The 17,184-nt window shown below is 49.3% G+C and overlaps 1 protein-coding gene across 1 annotated transcript in view; it reads left to right on the top strand.

Annotated features, from left to right (window-relative positions):
* Positions 1-16,271, top strand: part of BRI3BP (BRI3 binding protein) — a 29,845-nt gene extending 13,574 nt beyond the window's left edge. The window contains exons 2-3 of the mRNA XM_064379581.1: positions 3,221-3,323; positions 14,602-16,271. Of these exons, the coding sequence (XP_064235651.1) occupies positions 3,221-3,323; positions 14,602-15,041 (543 nt within the window). The 3' untranslated portion in view covers positions 15,042-16,271. The remainder of the gene's footprint in view (positions 1-3,220; positions 3,324-14,601) is intronic.
* Positions 16,272-17,184: the final 913 nt, after the last annotated feature.

Below are 17,184 nucleotides of genomic sequence, written 5' to 3'. Positions count from 1 at the left end.
GCCAACATGATAAAACCCTGTCTCTACTAAAAATACAGAAATTAGCTGGGCATGGTGACATGTGCCTGTAATTCCAGCTATTTGGGAGTCTGAGGCAGGAGAACTGCTTGAACCCAGAAGGTGGAGGTTGCAGTGAGCTGAGATCTCGCCGCTGTACTCTAGCCTGGGTGATAGAGACTCTGTTCCTCACCACCCCCAAAAAATTGCTATATATTGACAAACATGTACAAGTCACACATACTTTAAAGAATTGCAGGCTGGGTGTGGTGGCTCACACTTGTAATCCCAGCACTTTGGGAGGCGGAGGTGGGCGGATCACCTGAGGTCAGGAGTTTTGAGACCAGCCTGGTCAACATGATGAAACCCTGTCTCTACTAAAAATACAAAAACTAACCAGGCATGGTGGCATGTGTCTGTAATTCCAGTTACTCAGTGGCTGAGGCAGGGGAATTGCTCGAACCCGGGAAGTGGAGGTTGCAGTGAGCTGAGATGGCACCAATACACTGTAGCCTAGGTGACAAAGCAAGACTGTCTCAGAAAAAAAAAGAGAATTGTAACAGGAAAAGCTGGGCATGGTAGCGCCTGCCTGTGGTCCTAGCTACGTGGGAGACTGAGGCAGGAGGTTTGTTGAGCCCAAGAGTTTGAGTGAGCCATAATTGCCCTACTGTACTCCAGGCTGGGCAACAGAGCAAGACCCTGTCTCCAAAATAAGAAAAAAGGCATACATTCTGTGATCTATTTCTTTATTTTTTATTTTTTGCTTCTTCGCTCAACTTGAGATCTGTGTCATTTGCTGCTGTTTGTTGCTGGATGTGTCCGTCGCTGGTCTCCCTTGCTGTGGAATCGCTCTCCATTCTGTGAGGAGGTCGCTGTCGGACGTGTCCCTCCCATTACCTCGTATGTCTGGCCTGCTGGCAGCTTTTTAGTATAGCGGTGCTCTGAAGGAACGTGTGCAACTGCCTCTCAGTCATGGTCCTCAGCCTCGAGTGCTGAAGTGACCAGTGCTCCTGAAAACTGTCAAGAGCATCACCAGGAGGGCTGTGGAGACAGAGGCTGAGCCCCATCCCTGGAGGGTCTGAGGCAGTGGATCTGAGGCGGGGCCTGGGAGTCTGCAATGCTGGAGCTCCTGGGTGATGTGCTGCTGCCAGTCCAGACACCACCACACTCTGAGAACCACTGAGCTGGGATGTGTACTGTGGCTTGGAATCTCTGGAATACCTCTGCACGGTTGTGGTTCTGATTCATGCTGGTCTTCTGCAGGCCCTCCTCCCAGATCCCCCCCCGCCTACCCCCACCCAAGGGAGGGGCAGTCACCTTCCCCTTCTCTCTAACGCAGCGGTCCTCAGCCTTATTGGCAGCAGGGACTGGTTTTGTGGAAGAGAATTTTTCCACGGACCAGGGCGCGAGGATGGTTTCAGGATGATTCGAGCGCATTGCGTTTATTGTGTACTTTATTTCCATTATCATTACATTGTAATACAGAATGAAATTTTTATACAACTCACCGTAATGTAGAATCAGTGGGAGCACTGAGCCTGTTTTCCTGGAACTAGACTGTTCCATCTAGGGGTGATGGGAGACAGTGATACATCATCAGGCCTTAGGTTCTCATAAGGAGCAGGCAACCTAGATCCCTCACATAGGGTTTGTGCTCCTATGAGAATTAGGTGGAGTGTCCCTCCATCGCCCAGGCTGGAGTGTAGTGGCACGAACTCAGCTCACTGCAACCTCTGCCTCCTGAGTTAAAGCGATTCTCCTGCCTCAGCCTCCCACGTAGCTGGGATTACACCTCGAACTCCTGGCCTCAGGTGATCTGCCTGCCTTGGCCTCCCAAAGTGCTGGGATTACAGGTGTGAGCCCTACCACGCCTGGCCTAAAATTTTCTCTTAAGATAAATTAGAGTTGGGTTTTCATTTTGTTGCCCAGGCTGGTCTCCAACTCCTGGGCTTAAGCAGTCCTCCCACCTCAGCCTCCCAAAGTGCTGGGATTACAGGCGTGAGCCACCATGCCCAGCCTCTATACTATTTTTTAGGGCTAAAATGTTGGTGTCCTCACAGGTCATCTTGGAGTCAATGCCTCTGTTAGAATACTGGACATCAGCTGGGTGTGGTGGCTCATGCCTGTAATCCCAGCACTTTGGTAGGCCTAGCAGGTGGATCACCTGAGGTCAGGAGTTCGAGACCAGCTTGGCCAACATGGTGAAACCCTGTCTCTACTAAAAATACAAAAATTTGACAGGCGTGGTGGTGCATGCCTGTAATCCCAGCTACTCAGGAAGCTGAGGCAAAAGAATTGCTTAAACCTGCGAGGTGGAGGCTGCAGTGAACTGAGATTGCGCCACTGTCCTCCAGCCTGGGTGACAGAGCAAGACTGTTTCAAGAAAACAAACCAAAACAAACCAAAAGTTAAAATGAGGCTGTACCTCGTATTCACCTTTCTTTAGCCCCGTGGTTCTGCAGAGTCACCTGGAGGCCAAATAAAGACCTCAGAAGCCTAGGTCCTTAAACTGGACTAGAGCATGGGGTTCTGTCATTACAGCTTCCTAGAAACAGAAACGTCCACGCTTTAAAAATGAGAGGTCCGCAGGGTGTGGTGCAGTGGTTCACGCCTGTAATCCCAGCATCTTGGGAGGGCCAGGCAGGAGGATCAGTTGAGGCTTGGAGTTGGAGACCAGCCTGGGCAACATGGCAAGACCCCGTCTCTACACAATAATAGTAATAATAAAGCCTGGCGCGCTGGCTGCACCTGTAGCTACTTGGGAAGCTGAGGCAGGATTGCTTGAGCCCAGGAGTTTGAGGCTGCAGCCAGCTGTCATTGCACCACTGCACTCCAACCTGGGCAACAGCGAGACCCCATCTCTTTAGAGAAATTAAGCAGAGGAAAGTAGAGACCCTGAACAAAGAGGGAGGATGAAAGCTAGCAGGAGCAATGGCAGGTGGCATAATGCGGGCTGCAGAGTGTCCCAGCCTCCTTAGATGCCTTGTTCAGCCCTTCCAAGGAAGGGGTGGTTCTTCCAGTTTTTCTCAGTTGGGCTGTGATCAGCACCCAGTTCAGGTCAGTCCCCTGGACCAGCAGACCACTTGTGTGGCATTCATCATAGGCTGGCTAGGTTCCCCTTCCCGGGTATAAACACCCGAGCTCCCGGTTCCCTGCTTGACTAATGGAGGAACACAGTGGCATGGTGGGTAACTGGGTGGTGACCGTTCTCTTGTTTTTGCAGTTCTTGAGCAGGCTGACCGAGAGGTTCGTGCTGGGCGTGGATATGTTCGTGGAGACACTGTGGAAACTCTGGACAGAGCTCTTGCATGTTCTTGGACTTGACGGTAGGTGCGGGGGTGGCATTCATGTAAGATGTCATTTTATTTTGGTGGTTCTCAAAGTGTGGAACTGGTACTCACAGTGAGTAATACATAGGAAGGTGTGGGGAGGGCTGGGTCAGTGAGGATATGAGTGAACACTTTTTATTTTAATAGTCTCATATGTAGGCCAGGCGTGGTGGCTTATGCCTGTAATCCCAGGACTTTGGGAGGCCTAGGTAGGAGGATTGCTTGAACCCAAGAATTCAAGACCAGCCTGGGCAACACAGTATGATCCCATCTCTACAAAAAAAGTGCATGGCCGGGCATGGTGGCTCACACCTGTAATCCCAACTCTTTGGGAGACTGAGGCAGACAGATCACAAGGTCAGGGGTTCAAGACCAGCCTAACCAACATGATGAAACCACATCTCTAATAAAAATACAAAAGTTAGCCAGGTGTGATGGTGCACACCTGTAGTCCCAAGTACTCAGGAGGCTGAGGCAGGAGAATCACTTGAACCCGGGAGGTGGAGGTTGCTGTGAGCCGAGATCATGCCACTGTACGCCAGCCCAGGCAACAGTACAAGACTCCTCTCAAATAATAATAAAAATAAAAAACAAATGGCCCATCAAAGCTAAGACTTCCCAGATGCCATTTAGGAAAAGGTCCAACTGGGTAGTGCCAACTTGTGTGTCCCTAGGCAAAACACAAGGACCAGAGGTAGAGTCTGTGGTTTACCAGGATCCTTAAAAGAAACGACCAGTTATTTAGGTAGAAGAGGATTCCGTGGAGACGGAGACACTCACAGAATCATCAGAAGGGCTGAGGGAGAGATGCATGGCCTCAGACACTGCCGAACTGGCCGTCCAGGGTTGCAGCTGGTGAAAGTATTGAGTTCAGGGTCACACAGTGTAGTGTAACTCGAGCACCAGGAGGCCACTGCTGCTACCATAACAACTAGACTTTGCACGTGGCTGCTGGGACCCTTGCAGTTTCTGGAACCATGCATATCGGTGGCAACACTTTACTTAATTTTCAAAGTTGTATATGTGGTGGGGGGAACTGCAAGGCGGAACTTAGTTTCTGTGCAGCCCCTAGCTGCGAGGGAGTCAGGCTAATGCAGTTCTTAGCTCTCCAGCTTCTGCCAGCCGGGAAGGCAGGCTGGGAGCAGGTGTCACCTGATGCTGCACCGGCCTGTCCACCAGACCCACTGCATGGGGCGAGAATCACCAGGGGAGCTGGCCCCTGGTTCTGTGGGCTAGGGGAGGAGGGTAGCGCATTTTGATGGTGCAGTGCTAGTCACACGCTTGCAGCCAGGAAGAGAGCCAGTCACGTGGGCTGAAATGTGCTCCCCACGAATATGTGTTCCAGTCCTAACCCCTGGACCTGTGAGTCAGCCCTTGTTTGGGAATAGGGGCTGCAGATGTAATTGAGTGAAGGGAGATCGTCTTGGATTAGGGTGGACCCTCACCTATGATTGATGTCCTTATAAGAAGTGGAAAATTGATGCTTGATGTCCTTATAAGAAGTGGAAAATTGCCGGGCGCAGTGGCTCATGCTTGTAATCCCAGCACTTTGGGAGGCCGAGGCGGGTGGATCACAAGGTTAGGAGATCGAGACCATCCTGGCCAACATGGTGAAACCTCGTCTCTACTAAAAATACAAGAATTAGCTGGGTGTGGTGGTGCGCGCCTATAATCCCAGCTACTCAGGAGGCTGAGGCAGGAGAATCGCTTGAACTCAGGATGGGGAGGTTACAGTAAGCCGAGATCGCACCACTGCACTCCAGCCTGGGCGACAGAGCCGAGACCCTGTCTCAAAATAAAAAAAGGAAGAAGTGGGAAATGTGGACACAGAAACACCAAGAAACATAGGGAGAAGACAGCCATGTGGAGCGAGAGACAGGGACTTGGGGGATGGAGCCACAGGCCAGGGAACACCTGGGCCACTAGCAGCTGGGCGAGGCAGGATCCTCCCTTGAACTTTCAGCAGGAGTATGGCCCTGCCGATACCTTGATTTCACACTTCTGGCCTCCAGAACTGCAGTGGATGCATATCTGTTGTAAACCACCCAGTCTGTAGTGGTTTGTTGCGGCAGCCAGGGGAAACTGTTCTACCACAGCCCTGTTACGTGCGGAATCTCTCAGCACCTCCCATCCGTCCTTGACACCCCCATTTTACTGATCAGTGATGGGGGAGTGAGGTCCACTGGCCGTGCTGGGCATACTGGTTCATACCTGTTGACACCCCAGGCCATTCGGAAACGTCTTCAGCCTTGATTTATTGAGTTCAAACTTTAAAAGGCCTTAGGCCAACTCAGCCACCTCACTGCTTAAAGAATCAGAGGTGTCGGCAGAGCCATTTGAGAGGACACTGTGCACCTGGCAGCCCCCGGGGCCACTTATGGCCCCTCCTGGGACTCAGTTGAGTTAACGCACCCTCCCCCAGATGCAGCCGCTGCGTGCGATCCTCTTAGCTTCTGTATCCACCACCTGCCCGGATTGTTAAACTCTCCATGTTTCTATCCCCACCCACTGAACCCTGGAGAAACAAACCTGATTGCAGAAAATCGCACGCAGCTTGGAATGAAAAAGTGCAGAGTAGGAACAGCCTCCTAATCATATGGGAGAAGCCCAGAATAGAGGCATCCGCAGCGGATCCAGGAGCCTGAATGCCTGCATTCATCAGGAGAGCAGCTGGCGCCTTCCGGAGGCAAGGCAAGCTTGCTTCCGTGTCGTGGCTTTCCTAGTTCTGTTTGACGCGTAAGCTTCAAAGCATCTGAAGGCCTTTGGAATTTGTGTCTTATGCACAGAAGTTTGAGTGTGCAAAATGCTTTACAGGAAACCATACACCAACGTTGGATATTCTGGTAAAAAAAGAAAAAGGTTTCTGTGAGCACAATCCTACAATTTCTTTCTTCAGTGTTTTTTTTAGAGTCTGGTTAAAATGGGAACTCCGTGGCCCAGAGTGGTCTAATAGAAAAAGAATGTAGGGGGGTGGATAGTAAAAAATAAAAATAAAAAAAAGAAAAGAAAAAGAATGTGAGCCCCGTAGGTGATAAGTTTTCTAGTAGCCATGTCAAAGAGTAAAAAGAAACTGGTAAAATTAATTTTTCTTTTCTTTCTTTTCTTTCTTTTTTCCTTTTTTTTTCTGGTTTTGTTTTTTTGAGGCAGAGTCTTGCTCTGTGCCCAGGCCGGAGTGCAGTGGCGCAATCTCGGCTCACTGCAACTTCCACCACCCCAGGCTCAGGTAATCCTCCCATCTCAGCTTCCTGACTGGCTGGGACCACAGGTGTGCGCCACTACGTCTGGCTCATTTTTGTATTTTTTGTAGAGCTGGGGTTTTGCCACGTTGCCCAGGGTGGTCTCAAACTCTTAGGCTCCAGTGCTCTGCCTGCCTTGGCCTCACAAAGTGCTGGGATTACAGGCAGGCGCCACCATGCCCAGCTGAAATTAATTTTAATATGATATTTTAGTTAACCCAATACGTTCAAAACATCTCAACTTACAATTAATAGAAAATTATTAACGAGGCATCTCACGTTTTTTCAGGTACTAAGGCCTTTGAAACTCAGTCTCTATTTGACACTTAGAGCACATGTCAGTTCTGACCTGTCACACTGATGACAGGAGGTGTGAGCCGAGATCATGCCACTGTACATGGGCTCAGCACACGATAGATGGCACAGCCTTTGTCCCCATTCTAGATCTGCTGGCACAGAACATGTGCCCAGGAATTGGAGGGATGGCTTAGAAGGATGGATTTAAGGCTCTTACGTTCGTCATGTTGCTTACTTCCTCTGAAGCCGCTGTGGCCACTTCCAACAAAGTTTCCAATAAAATAGGGAGAATGAATCCTGCCTCAATGATGCGTCAGCACAGGGCAGGGGCTGTGTGGCTCCGGAAACTGGATCCCCTGGTTCCAGATCCCAGCTCTGCCTGGTCCTAGCTGTGGGACCCTGGGCGAGGAGTCCTTATGTGGGAAATGCTGTTTACGACATCAGCAAGGCATGAGGACAGGATGACTGTGTGTGTGGGGTGGTCGGATGGCGCCCAGCCCACGGTTAATACTCATAAACACTCGGGAGCTTGTGAAGGGGCCCTTCTCCAAAATGCACGTCATTGTGTAGTTCTGGGACCTGTGCAATCTCGAGTCTCCACGCTGAGGGCCGTCTGGCCAGTCGCACCCAGAGCCAGCTTCCCCGGCTGCACCTTCAGGACTTGACAGATGTGCAGGGCTGTAAACGCGCCCACGTGGAGAAGCAAGTCGGCCACCAAAACATTCACTTTTCTTCAGCGGTGCCTGTTGGGAGTTGAGTTGTGTCCTCCCATATTCGAGATGGAGTCTTGCTCTCTTGCCCAGGCTGGAGTGCAGTGGCACGATCTCGGCTCACTGCAGCCTCCGCCTCCCAGGTTCAAGCAATTCTCGATCCTCAGCCTCCTGAGTAGCTGGGATGGCAGGCACCTGCCACCATGCCCGGCTAATTTTTGTTTTGTTTTGTTTTTGTTTTTTTGAGATGGAGTCTTGCTCTGTCACCCAGGCTGGAGTGCAGTAGGACCATCTCAGCTCACTGCAACTTCCACCCCTCAGGTTCAAGCCATTCTCCTGCCTCAGCCTCCCGAGTAGCTGGAATTACAGGCACCCACCACCATGCCCAGCTACTTTTGCAATTTTAGTAGAGATGGGGTTTCACCATGTTGGTCAGGCTGGTCTGGACCTCCTAACCTCTGGTGATCCACCCGCCTCAACCTCCCAAAGTGTTGGGATTATAGGCTTGAGCCACCGTGCCCAGCCTTCTGTTCTTTTGTAGCTACTTGGCCGTGGCAGTGCTAGGGAAGTCAGATGGTACTCCTTTGCTGTCGAGCAGAATGTCCAGGGTCACTCGTGTTCTCTTTAGGATTTCGAGGGCGTCAGGGAGTGACGTTACTTTGGATCACCCTTCCCTTGGCACGTATGGCAGCTTTTACTGAAGTCATCAAGGGGTGGAAGGCAGGGGTGGCATTCCCATCTCCGGGCATCTTTCCTGGCTGATCACCTGTCTCGGCCCCTTGCTGACATGATGGTGCTTCTCAAAGTATGCTTGGAGGAACCCCAGAGGGGTCCCTGAGACCCTTTTGGTTAGGAGGGGTGACTGCGAGTTCCTCTCTTCTCCAGCAACATGTCTCTGAGGTCAGGGATTTAGTACATACTTTAATACTTCCACATATATTGATGCCATGTTAAGATGATGATACTTTGGATATATTGGATTAAACAAAATATTAACATTAACTTCACCTTTTTTGTTTGTTTGCTGTGAGTACTTGAAAATTTTCAGTGACAAACTGACTCACATTTGTGGCTGGCATTCTGTTCCTTTGAATTCAGAAACAGATTCAGGGGCCAGGTCTCTTCTAAGAAGCTGTATAGGAAGGAGGCAGGCAGACATTCAGAGCACTGTCCCTGTTCGCACCGTGGTTTGTTCTGCTTTAGAAACAGCTGTTTTTCGTGAAAAATGTTTTGTGTTAACATTGTCTGGGTCAGTTCAGGCTGCGGTAAGGAAATTCCTAGACTCTGTGCGTATCGACAACAGGCATGTTCCTTTGTTCTAGTTGTTGTTGTTTTGAGACATCTTACTCTGTTGCCCAGGCTGGAGTGCAGTGGTGCAATCTTGGCTCACTGCAAACTCTGCCTCCCAGGTTCCAGCAATTCTCCTGCCTCAGCCTCCCGAGTAGCTGGGATTACAGGCGTGTGCCACCATGCCCGGCTAATTTTGTATTTTGTTAGTAGAGACGAGATTTTGCCATGTTGGTCAGGCAGGTCTCGAACTCCTGACCTCAGGTGATCCACCTACCTTGGCCTCCTAAAGTGCTGGGATTACAGGTGTGAGCCACTGCGCCCGGCCTAACAGACATTTTCATTTCTCACAGTTCTGGAGGTGGGAAGTCCAAGATCAAGGTGCTGGCAGATGCAGGGTGTGGGGAGAGCCCTTTCTCGTAGACGATGCCTCACTGTCTCACGTGGTGGAAGAAACAAGGCACTTCTCTGGGACCTCTTTATAAGGGCACTAAACCTATTCATGGGGGCTCCAGCCCCATGACCTGATCACCTCCCCAGGACCCCCACCTCCTTAAGACCATCATTGTGGGGTTAGGATTTCAACATAGGAATTTTGTGGGGACACCAACATTCAAAGCCCAGCATCTATAATGGATTGTTATTTGAAAGCGAGTTCAGGATAGCAGTGTTTTAAAATTATTAACAGTAGCTGGGCACAGTGGCTCATGCCGGTAATCCCAGCACATTGGGAGGCTGAGGCAGATGGATTGCTTGAGCCCAGGATTTTGAGACCAGCCTTGGCAACATAGCGAGACCCTACACAAAATCAAAACATTAGCTTAGTGGTGCATGCTTTTAGTCCCAGCTGCTCGGGAGGCTGAGGTGACAGGATTGCTTTAGCCCAGAAGGTAGAGGTTGCAATGAGCTGAGATCTGCCTGGACTACACAGCAAGACCCTGTCTCAGTCAGTCAATCAGTCAGACCCTGTCTCAATCAATCAATAACAATTTTTAAAAAATTAATTAAAAACTAGCTAATTTTCTCCTATGGTAAATATATCAATAGGTGGAACCCACATAAAACAAAAGCTCTGGAGACTCTTAAATAATATTGAAGAGTACAAAAGGGTCTTGAGACCAAGAGGTTTGGGAACCACTGGTTTAGTCTCCAGTCTGCAGGGGACAAGTGTGAAAGTCAGCTCCCAGGTCAACCTCATTTAGTGAAAATGCTCACAATCCCTCAGGAGGGCACGTGTAGGGAACACACGCTGGCTTCGGGATAGTCCTGCTGACCCCAAGTCTTTAGTCCCAAAGACAGCCACTGTTCACAAGGCTGGACTCTAGACACTGGTCAGGCGTGTGGAGTCTGATCATTTTGGGGAAGTCTGAGACGTTCACGCCTTAGGTGTCGTTAGGGACCAGAGGAGCCCCTGGGTGAGGCCTCCTGTCTCAGGCCTGCCCTGGATTTGTGCTTGCCCATTCCGGACGGTTGTGTCACACTTCTCCCCACCATCCTCTCTGTCCCCAGATGCATAGAGTTCATTGTGCCTAAGCTGTTGGATCTCAAAGTGACCCATAGATAAGCAGCAGTAGCAGGAGCCTCCCTGGCAAACTTGTAAGAGGTGCAGATTTAGCTGGGCGTGGTGCCTCGTGTCTGTAATCCTTTGGGAGGCCAAGGCAGGCAGATTGCTTGAGCTCAGGAGTTCAAGACCAGCCTGGGCAACATAGCGAGATCCCATCTGTATTCGTTGGTTTCCACCCTGCTATAAGGAACTACCTGAAGCTGGGTAATTTATAAATAATAGAGTTTTAATTGACTCACAGTTCCACATGTCTGGGGAGGCCTCAAGAAACTTATAATCATGGTGGAAGGCGAGGGGGAAGCAAGGCATGTCTCACATGGTGGCAGGAGAGAGAGAGCAAGAGCGAGGGGGAAACTGCCAGGCACTTTTAAACCATGAGATCTCATGAGACTCACTCACTAGCCTGAGAACAGCATGGAGGAGACTGTCCTGTAACCCAGTCACCTCCTTCCAGGTCCCTCCCCGGACTTATAGGGATTACAATTCAAAATGAGATCTGGGAGAGAGCACAGCCAAACCACATCACTGTCTCTATAAAAAATAATACAGAAATCAGCTGGGCTTGCTGGTGCAGGCTTGCAGTCCTAGCTACTCAGGAGTGTGAGATGGGAGGATCGCTTGAGCCCAGAAAGTCAAGGCTGCAGTGAGCCGAGATCACACCATCACACTTCAGCCTGGGTGACAGAGCAAGACCCTGTCCCCTCCCCACTAAAAAAGGCGAAGAGTCTTGGACCCACCCAGGACCTATTGAATCAGATGTCCTGGGGGTGGGGTCCAGCAACCCGTTTCCTAAGCCCTCAGGGGATCCCTGGAGGAATCACTCAAGTTTGAGAACTGCTTGTATAAATTAAACGCTTGGGATATAACTCTCCTTGAGCTTGTTAAACAACACCATGAGGAAACAAACCGTTGCAGTGTGTGGGACGTCCTGCAGGAAGACTATTCTGGAAAAGTTAGAATTCAGCATTTCCGTGTTTCTAAAATATCATGGGTCTCGTCTGATTAACGGAGACTACAGTGATAGTGAATGCAGAATGTGAATTCTGGGTCCTGGTGAGGGTCGGAAGGAAACAGCTATAAATATATTCCTGGATAACTGGGAAATTCAAGTGATACTATATGGAATTTGTTTGTTTGTTTGTTTTTTTAAGACGGAGCATCACTCTGTCACCCAGGCTGGAGTACAATGGCACCATCTTGGCTCACTGCAACCTCTGCCTCCTGGGTTCAAGCGATTCTCATACCTCAGCCTCCTGAGGAGCTGGTATTACAGGCGTGCGCCACCACACCTGGCTAATTTTTGTATTTTCAGTAGGGATGCGGTTTCGCCATGTTGGCCAAGCTGGTCTCAAACTCCCGGTCTCAGGTGATCCACTTAACCTTGGCCTCCCAAATGCTGGCACGAGCCACCACGTCCGGCCTGGAATTGTTAATATTCTTCGAATGATGATAGCATCATGTTTTGAGGTGAATGAAGCCTTTTTTTTTTTTAAGTTTTTAGTTTACTGATCTTGTGAAGAAGCCACAGTAGCCGCAGGCAGCATCCTCGTGGCACCTTTCCTCCTTCAGCTTTTTGCCAGCGCCAGCATTGGCCTTCGAGTCCCCCTGACTTGCTTCATGCTGCTCCTGCGTTCCTTTCATTGCTCTTTTGAGGTCTTTTTCCTCTTATGCAGGCCACATCTTGTATGTCTACGTTGGGTTCCTTTTTCTTTGCATAATCCAGGGAATCATCAGTCATGCCAAAGTCCATTGTCTCACCACCACCAGGACGAGTTCTGACTCCAAATACAAAGATGACATCCAGGGTGGGCTTGAACATTTTGGCGAGTTTTTCCCGAATTCTGTCTTAGGCACTGTTGCCTTTCCGGGGTGAAGGACATCAGCGAGCATTTGTCTGTTCTCAAGTAGTCGGTTGGTCATGAACTTTCTAGTGTGGATAGTTACCGTGTCATTTATGATGGTGGTCCATCTTCACACAGCCAGGGAGGAAAAGAAAAAGCTGAATGATGTCTTTATTCTCAGAAGATGCGTGATGAAGTGTGATGTGTACATCTTTCAAATGGGTTATTTTTAAAAGCCTGTAAATAAAGAAAGCATTTGGCATTTTTAATAATTGTTCAGTCTAGGTAGTTTCAAAAGGAATACTCTGTTCTTTTAACTTTTTTGTTTAAATTTCCTTAAGTCAGGCACACAGAAGATGCTACTCTTACGTTTCATTGCATTCTTGAGATGAAACTTGTGTGTGGGTACCAGATAGGATCAGGTTTAGCTGAAACAGAAATCCAACATAACATTGGCTTAACCAAGGTGGATGCTTATTTCCCTCTTCTATGAAAGTTCTCAGGAAGGTGGTGAGGCAGGTTGGATGCCTCTGTTGCATGTGGTGCTCTGAACTGAAGCACCTTCCATTTTATTGTTCCTCCATGAGTGACTTCTCTGCCCTCATGTTCCAAAACGGCTGCTCCAGTTCCAGCCATTGTGTCCACGTTCCTGCAGGCAGAAGAGGTAAAGGACACATTTCTGCTACTTTTAGGGAAAGTCCTTTGAAGCTACTACAGAAGACTTCCATTTACCTCTCTTTGGCCAAAGCTTAGTTACGTATCTGCAAGAGAGGCTGGGAAACACTTTAATCCTAGGCATTTGTGTGCCCAGCCTGAAAGTGGGCATTTGTTACTACAGAAATTGAAGGACAATTTGCAGGCTATGCCCCACTGTCAGAGGTGTTTTACTAAAAGGCAAAAGTTATTTTTTGAGACAATGTCTTACTCTGTTACACGGGCTGGAGTGCAGTGGTATGTCATGGCTCACTGCAACCGTGACCTCCCAGCCTCAAGTGATCCTCCTACCTCAGCCTCCTGAGTAGCTGGGACTATAGGTGTGCGCCGCCACGCCTGGCTAATTTTTTAAAAGTTTATGTTCTCTAGAGATTGGGTCTGTACTAATCTGTTTTCACACTGCTATAAAAACATACCTGAGGCTAGGCACAGTGGCTCACGCTTGTAATCCCAGCACTTTGGGAGGGTGAGGAGGTGGATCACTTGAGGTCAGGAGTTCAAGACCAGACTGGCCAACATGGTGAAACCTCATCTATACTAAAAATACGAAAATTAGCTGGGTGTAGTGGCACGTGCCTGTAATCACAGCTACTCGGGAGGCTGAGGAAGGAGAATTGCTTGAACATGAGAGGCGGAGGTTGCAGTGAGCCAAGATTGTGCCACTGCACTGCAGCCTCAAAAAAAAACCACAAAAAACCTGAGGCTGAGTAATGTATAAATAAAAGAGGTTTAATTGACTCACAGTTCTGCATGGCTCAGGAAACTTACAGTTACGGCTGAAGGCAAAGGACAAGCAAGCACCTTCACAAGGCAGCAGGAGAGAGAGAGCAAAGCGGGCAGCTGCCACACACTTTTAAACTCTCAGATCTCATGACAACTCCCTCACCATCACAAGAACAGCAGGGAGGAGACCACCCCCATGATCCAGTCACCCGCCACGAGCTTCCTTCCTCCGCACGTGCAATTCAAGATGAGATTGTGTGGGATCACAGAGCCACACTATGTCAGGGTCTCACTATGTTGCCCAGGCTGCAGGTGAACGATGTATACGATTGGAAGAGAAACCAGTGTATGGAGAGGGTTTTTTTTTTGTTTTTTTGATTTTTTTTTTTTTGAGATGGAGTTTCACTCTTGTTGCCCAGGCTGGAGTGCAGTGGTGTGATCTCGGCTCACTGCAACCTCTGCCTCCTGTGTTTAAGCGATTCTCTTGCCTCAGCCTCCTGAGTAGCTGGGATTACAGGCATGCACCACCACACCTGGCTAATTTTGTATTTTTAGTAGAGACAGAGTTTCAGTTTCTCCATGTTTGTCAGGCTGGTCTTGAACTCCCAACCTCATATAATTTGCCCGCTTCAGCCTCCCAAAATGCTGGGATTACAGGTGTGAACCACGACGCCCAGCCTGAGGAGGTGTTTTAAGCTCAGCATGGCAGGCCATCTTAACGGGTTTCCCTGGATCTCCTCATAGAGCTTAGCGTGACTATTCATGGAAGAACTTCCTTGAGTTCCTTGGATTGTTTCAAAGGCCTTTTAAGCCTGGCAGGCCAGCTCTGTTACCCAGCTCCAGCTTGTCAAGAAGCTCCAGGCCCCTGTGTAACCAGCCCTGTTCCTCTTTTCTGTCCCGCAGTCTCCAACCTGTCCCAGTATTTCAGCCCAAACTCGGTGTCCAGCAGCCCGGCCCGTGCACTCCTGCTGGTCGGCGTCGTCCTCCTGGCCTACTGGTTCCTGTCCCTGACCCTGGGCTTCACCTTCAGCGTCCTGCACGTGGTGTTTGGCCGCTTCTTCTGGATTGTGCGGGTCGTCCTGTTTTCCATGTCCTGCGTGTACATCCTGCACAAGTACGAGGGCGAGCCGGAGAATGCGGTGCTGCCGCTGTGCTTCGTGGTGGCCGTCTACTTCATGACTGGGCCCATGGGCTTCTACTGGCGAAGCAGCCCCAGCAGCCCCAGCAGCCCGAGCAGCCCCAGCGTGGAGGAGAAGCTGGAGCACCTGGAGAAGCAGGTCAGACTGCTCAACATCCGTCTCAACCGGGTGCTCGAGAGCCTGGACCGCTCCAAGGACAAGTGAAGGTCAGCTGGCCGGGTGGGCCCACAGTTACCAGCGCACTGTCTCAGAAAACGAAAACGGAGGAAAAAAAACCCAAACCCCAAACAATCGTAATAAACACGACTGAGCAAGAAAGCGGCACTGTGTGAGGGTATTTCCACCCATCCGGCAGCTCTTAGGACACGTTCCCAGAAGAGCAGAAAGATCATCAATGTGGAACTGCACGCAAGTGTCATTAGTGGGGAAAAATATATTTTTTAAACAAAGGATAGAACCATATAGCTGTACAGTAAGAAATTTATCTGTGCATAGAGCATAAAGTTAATTTTTTCAAGCATTTAAATACATCTTTTGTAAGGTTTTTTAATAAAGGCAGATTGAGTCAAGTTTATCAAAACTTTACATGGAGGGGAAGAATATGCTAATTTGACATTTGAGGAAAGTTTAAATGCGTTTGTTTTTGCAGCTTAGGGATTGGTGGGTGAGGTCTGTGTGCGTTATTTTCATGTTCCCAAACTGTGAGCTTTATTTCATGTTATTTTTGGTGGATGTCGACTTAGTTCATGAATGTTGTCACTTCTAAATGTGGACAGTCGGGCTGCGGGCTGCGGGCTGCGACTCAGCCTCTTGGATCCTGGAGACCCCTGCCAAGCCCCCGTCCGGCCTGTTTCTAAATGAAGACATCGCCATTTCTAGAAGACCTGAGACTTTCTTCCCTCTGTGCTTCGATGTATTTTCATCTCAACATTTTGAAAAGGAAAACGCAAGGAGGGGCCAAGAAATGTCTTGGGGATTTGATGCCAGGAAGTACCTGGGTAAGGATTGGAGACGCGCCAGAGCCTGTTCAGTGTCCCGGTTTGCGGTCTGCTCACTAGGCCTATCTACGAAAGCTGCAGCCTTGAGGCCTTAGAAGGAAAACAAACAGTAGCAGCTAGTAACATTCTCAAGTGTATTGCTGCCGAGAAAGATTCTCAGCAACAATTAGCAGCAATAAGCAAGCCTTTGAAAAGGTCTAAATAATTTTTCCTGAAATATTTACAATACACATTAGGTGCTTTTTATCTGAAATCTGTTGTGTTCTTATTTTAGGTGGTCTCTGTGGGCAGAGAGTGGGACATGCGAGATGGACAGCTGTGGGGGTCCCGGGCAAGGGAGCTTCAGAAGGTGTGGGTCAGGGGCTGGTACAAATGCCCCTTTGCTAGGACTTTTTTTTTTTCTTTTGAGACGGAGTCTTGCTCTGTTAACCCCCACCTCCTGGGTTCAAGCGATTCTCCTGCCTCAGCCTCCTGAGTAGCTGGACTTCAGGCATACACTACCACGCCTGGCTAATTTTTGTATTTTTAGTAGAGATGGGGTTTCACCATGTTGGCCAGGCTGGTCTTGAACTCCTGACCTTGTGATCCACCCACCTCGGCCTCCCAAAGTGCTGGATTACTGGCGTGAGTCACTGCAACTTGTTTTTTAAAAAAGGAAACCCTAGGCCACACACGATCTCAGCACTTTGGGAGGCCGAGGTGGGTGGATCACCTGAAGTCAAGAGTTCAAGACCAACCTGGCCAACATGGTGAAACCCCCATCTCTACTAAAAATACAAAAATTAGCCAGGCGTGGTAGTGTATGCCTGAAGTCCAGCTACTCAGGAGGCTGAGGCAGGAGAATTGCTTGAACCTGGGAGGCGGAGGTTGCAGTGAGCTGAGATCGCTCCACTGCACTCCTGCCTGGGTGACAGAGCAAGACTTCATCTCAAAAAAAAAAAAAAAAAAAGCCTAGCATTTTGTAGCTTTGAGGCTGCTGGGGCTCACGCTGTCTCCGTGGCCCTTGCCTGCCCACAGATGTGCCCTGGCAACCCACTTACAGTCTCCTGCATGCAGGTTTGTAGCTACCCCTGCCAGATATGCTAGGTCCAGGTCTCAGTTTGGAGAAGAGTTAGCTGTCTACCACTGCTTGTGTTGTGTTCCTGTAAAGTGTTATTTTTGGTTGCAAGTATCTGGAACACAGATGCAGATGTTTTTTAGGATGTTGACTAGGCTTCTGTTTTTAAGGTACATATGATGGGACCCAAACTCTCCTGGAGAGTTCCATTTATTTCTTGAACCGTGTACCTGTTTCAGGTACATGTTTATTCAATGTGCATGGATATTTAAGATTTGCTGGAAGCCGGCCG

This window comes from Aotus nancymaae, unplaced genomic scaffold (assembly GCF_030222135.1).
Source record: "Aotus nancymaae isolate 86718 unplaced genomic scaffold, 86718_ANA_hifiasm-v0.15.2.pri h1tg000021l, whole genome shotgun sequence".
Taxonomy (NCBI): domain Eukaryota; kingdom Metazoa; phylum Chordata; class Mammalia; order Primates; family Aotidae; genus Aotus; species Aotus nancymaae.
This window is presented reverse-complemented; position numbering and strand designations above follow the sequence as displayed.